The following is an 11,363-nucleotide window of genomic DNA, read 5'->3' on the forward strand; positions in this document are numbered from 1 at the left end:
TGATTTGATTGTGAAATACAAAAAGCATAACATTGCCAGAATCACTGACCAATAAAGCCTATTGATCAGAGTGTAATAGCAGTAATATATATTGGATAATTATAAGATATCCTTTATTAAGTATTATTTCCCATAAAACACAAGTCAACTGCTGAAACGTTAGGACTTCTTGAATTGTATGACATAATAATGTTTTATGTCTATATTTTCCTAATAGCAAGACTAGTCTAATTTTACTGGCGTGTACATATATGTAAATATCTGGGATTTTGCATAGACACTCCTCTGCCTACAAGTAGCCAGTCCGGCTCTGCCACTAAGCTAACTATAAATGAACGGGGCTCTACTGGATATCCTCCTGCACTCGCAACGGCAATATTGGAACATCACATCTTCATGTCACTTCGGCTCACTTGACGAATTGAAGAGGTCGGACTGCGCATGAGAACAAGCGATTTACTAGGCTATTAGATGAAATATAACAGAAAAATCTAAACAAGCAAGCTATCAAATTAACGAAGAACCGTCCGTAACCTACCACTGTTGTTTAGAAGAGAAAGTTCCATCTCCTGACTCCAACGAATTCCACTGTAAGTAGACTAAAGTGCGTAGGCTTTAAGTGCGTACTCGGCTTTTTTTTTTTTTTACTACTAAAGTGAATTCACAATGTCAAAGTTCCGCAATAGGAGTTACGGTGCTAATATGTGTGCATACATAGACTACTCTTCAGAAATGTGTTTTGTAGGTGTCAATGATTAGCCTGACACTCCATGTCATGCATTCACAATCTAACGGTCATTTTGTACAGTGTATAAGCATCAACTCGCTTGCCAAGTCTGACCAGCTGAGGATTTCTCATTTTCAGCCACCAATTTCCTTTGTGTTTCCTGTAGCCTATTGTCACTGGATCGGTTGCTTTCATTTTACGCAGGCGACTCGAACCCAATCTTGCTTGTGCCATTAGTTTTCCCCCGTTAACGTTTAGTAATGACCTGTCAAACACACTCCTAGTAATGGCTGAAATAGACTCAAAGCAATACAATGTTTTTGCATCTCAGGCGATTTTGGGGGTTGCACAAGCCCGCGTTTGTTTTCTTTGTTTTTTTTGCATCGTAGGCGATTTTTGGGGGTAGTCCAAACCCTGCCCCAGCGACTATCAAGCCAATCAATACCTTTTAAACCGCTAGGCCAAGAGATCCGAACCTCTTAACAAGGTGGATAGGTATTGGTTAAGGTCTTATTTCCTTCTGGAGAGCTGTCCCCACGCCTCTCTATACCAGTGGTTCCCAACATTTTTCGGTTTCCAAACCACCAACTAAATTTTGCTCTGCCCGGGGTACCCCTGAAGTACCCCCTCGTGTGCATTTTTACCAGTATGTCTATGGTCTCGAGTCTTCTCAAGTACCCTCTGTGGAAAAGCCAAGTACCCCCAGGGGTCCTACTTTCCCTGGTGGGGAACCAATGCTCTATACCAAGTCCCTCCCCACTGGGAAAAAACTGGTTGAATCAACGTTGTTTCCACTTAATTTCAACAAAAACAAATAAATGTTATGATGATGAATCAATGTGGACAACTGGATTGCATTGCATTTGCAAAAAGTCATCAATGTAAGGGACATTTCATATTATTTTTTTTTCACCCAATTTTTTTATTTTTTTTATTTTTTAAATCTAAATCCAATGTCATGGTGAAATGTTCTGTTGATTTTTACGTTAGTTGACAACTCAACCAAATGTTAATCAAAAATAGACATTGAACGGATGTACAGTGGGGGGGAAAAAGTATTTGATCCCCTGCTGATTTTGTACGTTTGCCCACTTACAAAGAAATGATCAGTCTATAATTTTAATGGTAGGTTTATTTGAACAGTGAGAGACAGAATAACAACAAAAAAATCCTGAAAAACGCATGTCAAAAATGTTATAAAATGATTTGCATTTTAATGAGGGAAATAAGTATTTGACCCCTCTGCAAAACATGACTTAGTACTTGGTGGCAAAACCCTTGTTGGAAATCAGAGGTCAGACGTTTCTTGTAGTTGGCCACCAGGTTTGCACACATCTCAGGAGGGATTTTGTCCCACTCCTCTTTGCAGATCTTCTCCAAGTCATTAAGGTTTCAAGGCTGACGTTTGGCAACTCGAACCTTCAGCTCCCTCCACAGATTTTCTATGGGATTAAGGTCTGGAGACTGGCTAGGCCACTCCAGGACCTTAATGTTCTTCTTCTTGAGCCACTCCTTTGTTGCCTTGGCTGTGTGTTTTGGGTCATTGTCATGCTGTATATCCTTATTATCCCCATCCACGACCCATTTTCAATGCCCTGGTGGAGGGAAGGAGGTTCTCACCCAAGATTTGACGGTACATGGCCCCGTCCATCGTCCCTTTGATGCGGTGAAGTTGTCCTGTCCCCTTCGCAGAAAAACACCCCCAAAGCATAATGTTTCCACCTCCATGTTTGACGGTGGAGATGGTGTTCTTGGGGTCATAGGCAGCATTCCTCCTCCTCCAAACACAGCGAGTTGAGTTGATGTCAAAGAGCTCCATTTTGGTCTCATCTGACCACAACACTTTCACCAGTTGTCCTCTGAGTCATTCAGATGTTCATTGGCAAACTTCAGACGGGCATGTATATGTATTCTTGAGCAGGGGGACCTTGCGGGCGCTGCAGGATTTCAGTCCTTCACGGCGTAGTGTGTTACCAATTGTTTTCTTGGTGACTATGGTCCCAGCTGCCTTGAGATCATTGACAAGATCCTCCCGTGTAGTTCTGGGCTGATTCCTCGCCGTTCTCATGATCATTGCAACTCCACGAGGTGAGATCTTGCATGGAGCCGAGGGATATTGACAGTTCTTTGTGTTTCTTCCATTTGCGAATAATCGCACCAAATGTTGTCACCTTCTCACCAAGCTGCTTGGCGATGGTCTTGTAGCCCATTCCAGCCTTGTGTAGGTCTACAATCTTGTCCCTGACATCCTTGGAGAGCTCTTTGGTCTTGGCCATGGTGGAGAGTATGGAATATGATTGATTGATTGCTTCTGTGGACAGGGGTCTTTTATACAGGTAACAAGCTGAGATTAGGAGCACTCCCTTTAAGAGTGTGCTCCTACTCTCAGCTCGTTACCTTTATAAAAGACACCTGGGAGCCAGAAATCTTTCTGATTTGAGAGGGGGTCAAATACTTATTTCCCTCATTAAAATGCAAATCAATTTATAACATTTCTGACGTGTTTTTCTGGATATTTTTGTTGTTATTCTGTCTCTCACTGTTCAAATAAACCTACCATTAAAATTATAGACTGATCATTTCTTTGTCAGTGGGAAAACGTACAAAATCAGCAGGGGATCAAATACTTTTCCCCCCCACTGTATGGACCCAGTTGGTCACGTGTACATGCCTCTGCGAGGGCGCCATCCCCCATCTGACACCAACTTCACCCCGGGTTACAGCGACCTGTCAAACAACCGCTTTAACCGTTAGGCCAAGAGATCAGATCCTCTTGATGAGACCTATGTAGGCTATAGATGGGTGTAATCTAGAGCCAGGTGGAAAATGTGACAATTTTCAGTGTTCGGACAAAAACTTGAATACTTGAATCCCAAACAAAATGCCCGATCTCCACTCATTGTTTGTGCCAGTAGGCTGCAAAGTTATATGATATCTTCATCCATTGTCTGTTACATTTGTCAGAGTGGTATTTTTAACAATTTAGACAGCCGTTTCTAATATACAGTAAGTAGGGCCATAAACTCTCACATCAACACCATTATCCCAGAAACCCTAGACCCACTCCAATTTGCATACCGCACCAACAGTTCCACAGATGATGCAGTCTCTATTGCACTCCACACTGCCATTCCCACCTGGACAAAAGGAACACCTATGTGTGAATGCTATTCATTGACTACAGCTCAGCGTTCAACACCATAGTGCCTTAGATCCTCAAAAGGTTTTACAGCTGCCCATTCGAGAGCATCCTGACGGGTTGCATCACTGCCTGGTATGGCAACTGCTCGGCCTCCGACCGCAAGGCACTACAGAGGGTAGTGGGTACGGCCCAGTACATCACTGGGGCCAAGCTTCCTGCCATCCAGGACCTCTATACTAGGCAGTGTCAGAGGAAGGCCCTTAAAATTGCCAAAGACTCCAGCCACCCCAGTCATAGACTGTTCTCTCTGCTACCACATGGCAAGCGGTACCGGAGCGCCAAGTCTAGGTCCAAGAGGCTTCTAAACATCTTCTACCCCTAAGCCATAAGACTCCTGAACAGCTAATCAAATGGCTACCCAGACTATTCACATTGCCCCCCCCCCCCCTGTATATAGATACATTGACTATGTTGCGGTACCCCCTGTATATAGCCCCGCTATTGTTATTTACTGTGTTGTCTAAATATTTGTCATGCTTATCTCTTAATTTTTTGGGGGGTATTTTCTTAACTGCATTGTTGGTTAAGGGCTTGTAAGTAAGCTTCTCACTGTAAGGTCTACCTACACCTGTTCTATTTGGCGCAATCCCCAATGCAAATCTGAAGTCTATTGTGCCTACATCCACCGTGTGATTTTAACTGATTTTGCTGTATATTCTAAAATTAATTATTGTCTTTTGTTGAAATTTTAACGACATTCCAACCATGTTCACCATTATCCAGTCCAATTGTGGCATGATTCCACTATTTATCAGTTTGCATCAGTTTCAATGCAGGACTTTTATTTTGAAGGCGACTCGCTGATTCGACTATTGATGCTAAACGCTACTGTTGCTAACTTTACAGTCATGGCTTGTGGCGTATCACTATCGAAAGAACCCCTAGGCTAACTCTGTTAATATCTTCCCTAAATGTCCCCTAACTGTCCTGTTGCACTCTTTAACTCTCTTTATTTTTCTCTCTGCTTCTGTCTCTGTCACTCTCTCTCAAGCCTGCAGTCATGACCGAAAACATTCGTATCGACAATCCCAATGTGAAGTACACAGATACACACATCGAGGCTCAGTACTTCTACCATACTACTGCTGTACTCAGGGACGGAGACACACTCACAGTAAGTCTCTCACACACACACACACACCAGCATCACCTATCTCATTTCTAACTGTGTAAATCTATCCACTCCACCCCTCCAGGTGACCCCGTCCGTTAGTGAGCTTGAGTTCCGTACTGAGCGAAAAGTCCCCAGGCTGGGGGTGATGCTAGTTGGCTGGGGAGGAAACAATGGGACCACCGTCACCGCTGCTGTCCTGGCCAACAGACTGGGACTCACCTGGAGAACCAAAACTGGAGAACAGGTGACGTGTGTGTGTGTGTGTGTCTTGTTGATCCTACTTGGTGACAGTTTTATGGCCTATTTTCCAGACATGTCTCTCCTCTGATGCAGAGCTAGTTAGCAGAGCCTCATTATACCCCTGATACAGCGATGGGTTCACACACACACTGATATGATGGGTTTAGTGGAGTGTTAAGGGTTTAACATTGTCTGACACACTAATGTTTACAACACAGGCAGTCCTTTACCTTTATATGGGCATCATTACTTCCCCAAATGTGTCCTTTTTTTTCCTGTTTGAAAAAATCCCTCAAATCATTCTCCATTTAATGCAGAGATATTCAAAGTTGGGGTCGTGACCCCTAGTGGGGTCCCGGGTGTAATTGCAGTGGGCTTGCCAAAACAAATTTAAAAGTAAACATTATTGTATAGGATAATATAAAACGTTTTTGAGAAAGATCCTTTGAAAAATAATTTTGAGTACATTTATTTATTGTTTTTCTTAATTTTGATAAAAATGAGATAAAAATGTAGTGAATCGAAGGTTATTTGTTGATGTACAAATCTAAATTTACCGTAAAAATATATTTTTTTAAATGTAAGGTTGTGTCATTCAATTTTGGGTGGGTTGGCTGAAATTCTAGTGGGGGAAAAAAAGGATTCCCTGTAGAAAAATTTGAATACCACTGATTTAATGTGTTATTATTCAAGACTTGTTATTTATTTTTGTTCTATGTCTGTTTACTTACCCTCTCCCGCTTTTCGAACCCCCCTCCCCCTTCCCAGAAAGCCAACTACTACGGTTCCCTCTTCCAGTCCTCAACTGTGTGTTTAGGGCCGGGGCCAGATGGAAAGGAAGTTAACATTCCATTCCGTGACCTCCTACCCATGATGCACCCTAATGATATCGTCTTTGATGGTAAAGGAGTGTGTGTGTGTGTGTGTGTGTGTGTGTGTGTGTGTGTGTGTGTGTGTCTGTCTGTAATCAGAGAAGGAATGCTGACGCTAGGTCAGTTCTTCAGGGGCCACTGTGGAGAAGGTAAAAGTCTCCATGTGGACTGTCTGTCTGCCAGGCTGGTTATTTAACCTCCTGTTTAACTCTGTCAGGTTATCTAGCACCATTATTAAGCACTGCCCTGGAGGCAGAGGTACAGTACACACCTCTGGTCCTCTAGTCTAACTGGTCCTCTATGTTCTTTTGGACCCATTTGATGGGTTTTCTTTTAAGAGACATTAGGTTTGTAAAACTTTAGCTAGCTAATTAAATAAAGAGTGTGTGTGTCAGGCTGGGACATCTCATCCATGGACCTGGGCAGTGCGATGGAAAGAGCCGAGGTCCTTGATTGGTCCCTCCAGGAGAAGCTCCGCCCACACATGAGCCACCTCCGACCCCGGGCCTCCATCTATATCCCAGAATTCATAGCTGCCAACCAAGCGGGCCGAGCAGACAACGTTCTGAAAGGGACCATGGCTGAACAGGTACGCCCAATCCCAAGTAGTGTGTGTGTGCCTCGTACACCCTGTCCCCTTACCTCTTACCCCATACACCCTAGACCCTATGTGTGTCTGAATGGTGATTCTTCTCTCTCTCTCCCTGCAGGTGGAGCAGATCAGAGCAGACATTCAGGACTTCCGGCATTCAAGCGGCGTGGACAAGGTCATCGTTTTGTGGACGGCCAACACCGAACGTTTCTGTGACCTCACAGCCGGGGTCAACGACACGGCCAAGAATCTCCTGGCTGCCATACAGGTAGAGATCTGACAGCTCTATTCTGTCTGTCTTGCTCTCGCCTTCTCTCTCTCTCTTAGACTCTCTCTCTCTCTCTCTGTCTCTATCAGTCAGGTGGGGAGGTGTCTCCCTCTACTTTGTTTGCCGTAGCCAGTATCCTGGAGGGCTGTGCCTACATTAACGGTTCTCCCCAGAACACGTTTGTCCCTGGGGCGATAGAGCTGGCTGTGGAGAGAAACGTGTTCATAGCAGGAGATGACTTCAAGTCTGGTCAGACCAAGATCAAGTCAGTCCTGGTCGACTTCCTCATCAGTGCTGGGATCAAGGTGAGAGGTCGACCCAGTCCATTTGATGTTTCATTCACTTCAATAGGACTTCTGTTATGTGAACAGGCCCAGTTCCACTTGTATAATGACAAAGTACATAATTATACAATTACTAAGTTATTCTAAAATTACTATACAACATATTAAAACACTGTTATTACAACGATAGTACCCAGGTATAAGGGCAATTTCATGTGTGTAACACTAGGTTAATACCAGACTGTAAACTAACGTGTTGCTGTCTGTTGCCATGACAGCCCACCTCCATTGTCAGCTACAATCACCTTGGCAACAACGATGGTATGAACCTCTCGGCACCGCAGCAGTTCCGCTCCAAGGAGATCTCCAAGAGCAATGTGGTGGATGACATGGTCAACTCCAACCCTATACTGTACTGCAAAGGGGAGAAACCTGACCACTGTGTAAGTCTGCAGGTGTGCGTGTTTATGTATGTGTAACACAGAGAAACCTAATCTGAGTTAAGAGTTTGAAAATGTGTATGTGTGTTTTTTCATACCTGGTAGATATCAATTGCATTTCTTTTACTAAGTGGCAGAAAGTATCTGTAGTTTTCTTGAGAAATACTTGACTCAGTTCTCTTGCTGCGTGTGTGTAGGTGGTGATTAAGTATGTGCCCTATGTGGGGGACAGTAAGAGGGCGATGGATGAATACACCTCTGAGATCATGATGGGAGGAACCAACACTATCGCAATGCACAACACCTGTGAGGTGAGTCTCACACACATATATACACACACACACACCTACATGTCGACCTGATTTTTCTAACAAAAGGTGTCTCTCTCCAGGACTCTCTGCTAGCCAGCCCTATCATCCTGGACCTGGTCCTCCTCACAGAGTTGTGTCAGCGTGTATGTGTTCGGCCCCAAGGATCAGAGACCTTCCAGTCCTTCCACAGTGTCCTGGCTATCCTCTCCTTCATGTGTAAAGCTCCCCTCGTCCCCCCTGGGGCCCCGCTGGTCAATGCCTACTTCAGACAGAGAGCCTGCATTGAGAACATCATGAGGTCAGAACACCTACCACCCTGTCTTGTTAGGGATTTGTCTTAGTGGTCACCAATCATAATGCTTATTACTGAACTTCCCGTCTCGCTTGTCCAATAATGTTGTGCTGGTCTCTGTGGTTATATTCCTTCAGTTTTGCAACTGACTAGGTATCCCTTTTCCCTTTCAGAGCGTGCCTTGGTCTCCCCCCTCAGAACCACATGCACCTGGAGCACAAGCTGCAGAGGGGCTTCCTGCCTCGCCACGACAACCGTATCTACGACAATGTGGCTACCAAGATGGTCCTAAGCAACGGTTACCATGCCTCCCAACAGAATGGTGTCTGCGCACACGTGGTGAAAGAGGCAACGATTGGATAATGGCTGCAGATCAGGTCTCTGTCATCACGGGGAACATTCTAGAGGTGTCCACAGCCATAGAGAAACAATTACATCCATAGTTTAGTTTATTAGGATCCCAATTAGCTGTTACACATGCAGCAGCTACTCTTCCTGGGGTTACACACTATTACATATTTAGATACTTGTATACAGTGCAGTTAATTTAGATCCATAGAAAGTTAGCCAAACTCTATTCAGCATACTGTATGATGATCATGTTTTAGTTGGCCTATTTGTGTAAGATGCATACAGTAGGAAAAATACCCTCTAGTTGGCTCTAACCATTGTAACTTTTGGATGACCAGTTTAATATTCTGTGGTTTTTGACTCTTATTGCTCATATACATACAAACTCTGTTCATGTATTTGTTCCAATGATATGTAACATGCAATGTTACCCTACCATCCCCTACCATCCCTACCCTGATTGGAGTAAACTAACAAACAGACTAACAATACTTCTACTGCTACTTACAGCTATTTTCACGCACATCTACGATATCTGTATTTAAAACAATTATACATGTATTCCTAATTTCCCCTTTCTTCAAGTGATGGATTTTCACCCACAGCGGCCAATCCACCATTCATTCCGATCTTAAATCCAACCCTCCGATGTCCACAGATTAACCCATCTTTCCCAGTATGTCATTTTGCAATGCATCCCTCATTATACTATGCTGTCTTTTGAGTGTCCTTGTAACATTTCTACCGATATTGCCCCAAAAATAAAGAGTATAATCATATTTTCCATTAGCTGATTATGTTTTTTCAGATCTCTTAACAATACAGTTTGCATGTCCCTGATTTTAGAACATAACAACCATACCTGACTCCAAAAGTGAGCCACCAATAGACAGAAGCAGAAAATATATTCTAGTGATTCTGCTTCCTCTGTCATGGGCGTCGTATGAATTGGACCAAAACGCAGCGGGAATATGTGTACTCATCTTTTTTTATTGAAGACGGAAAACACAAACACGTATACAAAAACAACGACGAAACAGTCCTGTAAAGCTACTAGGCTATACAAAGAACAACTACCCACAAATCCCATAGAAAAAACACCCCTACTAAATAGGACCTTCAATTAGAGGCAATGAGGAACAGCTGCCTCCAATTGAAGGTCAAAACAATAAACTAGACATAAAAATAGAACAGAACAAAACCCCGACAACACAAAACAAACACGCCACGTCCTGACCAAACTACAAAAACAAAATAACCTTTTTTACTGGTCAGGGCGTATCATCCTCGTGGCAGTCTGCACAAGGCTGACTGTTCAATGTCCCATATATTGAGCATTATTTTTGTAGCAAGTACTTTTATGTAATAGCTTAAATTTAAACAAACGGCTTGATGTCACTTGTTGTTTTATATGTCAGTTCATAGACCCGATGCCAAGGTATTGGGACACCAGAAACTTGTTCCCAACTGACTAGAATTTTTATACAGTATTGCTGTCAAACCTTTTGACTTCATTAATTCAATCATTTTTAAGCTATTTGTGATTTTCTTTATGGGGGAAGACTAATTCTTTAATTTCTTGTTTAAGTAATTGTCTCTTCCAATTTTGTGGCAGAGCTGCAATGCGTTGTAATTTTTTTATTGAGCATACACCTCCATACACTGTTAGTTGCTTGTGTGACAATTTTATTGTTCCTGTTTACAATGACTTTCATAAATATTATCCCATTGTACATTTCTTCCCCCCAAAAATGTTTTCTCTATCAGTACATTGGAGTTTAGCCATATTATTTGCTGTCATATTAGTTCTCCCTTTTCTGGAGGATGAAAGTAAAACTGTAAAAAGGAGGATACTTTAAAACAGGGATCCATTGCCAATCTAATGAAAATGTTTAATATGCAAAAAGGCAAAGAGCCCACTCGAAAACATAGAATGGGCCTCACTTAGTAGCTTGCTAGAAACAATTTCGGTACAATGGAGACTTTAAGAGAGAGGTTTAATGCCGTAATATTTAATAGTTTTAACCCTACAAACTCATGTTGGTTATATAAATATGCTCGTTTAACTTTATCTGGTTTGCCATTCCAAATAATATGAAATATTTTTTGCCCCCTTGATTTGAAAAAGGATTCTCCTGGAGACGGTAGAGCCATGGAATAAATATGTAAACTGCAATATCACAAGATAATTAATCAGGGAAATCTTCCCTTAAATGGATAGGTGTTTCCCTTTCCACTGTTTCAAGATTCTATCTATTTTGCTTTCGATCGAAGTTAATAGTTGCAAGATCGCTTTTCCAGGATATGTTACATCAAGCACATCAACTTCACCATCCGCCCATGTAAATCGGGAGACCACATGGCAATTTAAAGTGTATCTTTTAGAGACCCAATCTGTAATATAGTTGGGTTTTAGTCCAGAGAAAATGGAGACATTTTCCAGGTCCTCAATGAGGCCATTCAAGGTTGAAGATTGAGGACTTGAGAATTTGTCTCTAGTCCCTTAATTTTAAGCCCTTTAATGTTAACAATTCAATGGCCATAATAAAAAGGTTATGGTGACAGGGGGCAGCCTTGTTTTACGCCTCTTGACAATTCAAAGTTCTTAGAAGTAACCGTTATTTGTTATTTCAGTAGTTCATAAAAAGTTTATCTATATCCCCATCTAAA

The 11,363-nt window shown here is 42.5% G+C and overlaps 1 protein-coding gene across 1 annotated transcript; it reads left to right on the top strand.

Annotated features, from left to right (window-relative positions):
- The first annotated feature begins 314 nt into the window (after window positions 1-314).
- On the top strand, window positions 315-9,475 carry LOC115179655 (inositol-3-phosphate synthase 1-A). Its single transcript, XM_029741305.1, has 11 exons — window positions 315-590; window positions 4,921-5,043; window positions 5,126-5,287; window positions 6,052-6,184; window positions 6,551-6,744; window positions 6,866-7,015; window positions 7,105-7,320; window positions 7,578-7,742; window positions 7,937-8,050; window positions 8,131-8,348; window positions 8,516-9,475. The coding sequence occupies exons 2-11, from the start codon at window positions 4,930-4,932 to the stop codon at window positions 8,703-8,705; spliced, it is 1,656 nt and encodes a 551-aa protein (XP_029597165.1). The 5' UTR covers window positions 315-590; window positions 4,921-4,929; the 3' UTR covers window positions 8,706-9,475.
- Window positions 9,476-11,363: the final 1,888 nt, after the last annotated feature.

The sequence above is a fragment of the Salmo trutta genome, chromosome 39 (assembly GCF_901001165.1).
Source record: "Salmo trutta chromosome 39, fSalTru1.1, whole genome shotgun sequence".
NCBI lineage: Eukaryota > Metazoa > Chordata > Actinopteri > Salmoniformes > Salmonidae > Salmo > Salmo trutta.

Excerpts from the sequence above, each read along its gene's own strand:
- LOC115179655 (XM_029741305.1), top strand. The coding sequence starts at position 4,930 with ATGACCGAAAACATTCGTATCGACAATCCCAATGTGAAGTACACAGAT. Across the intron at positions 6,185-6,550 it reads TAATGATATCGTCTTTGATG|GCTGGGACATCTCATCCATG; the intron begins GTAAAGGAGTGT and ends TGTGTGTGTCAG. Across the intron at positions 8,349-8,515 it reads TGCATTGAGAACATCATGAG|AGCGTGCCTTGGTCTCCCCC; the intron begins GTCAGAACACCT and ends TTTCCCTTTCAG.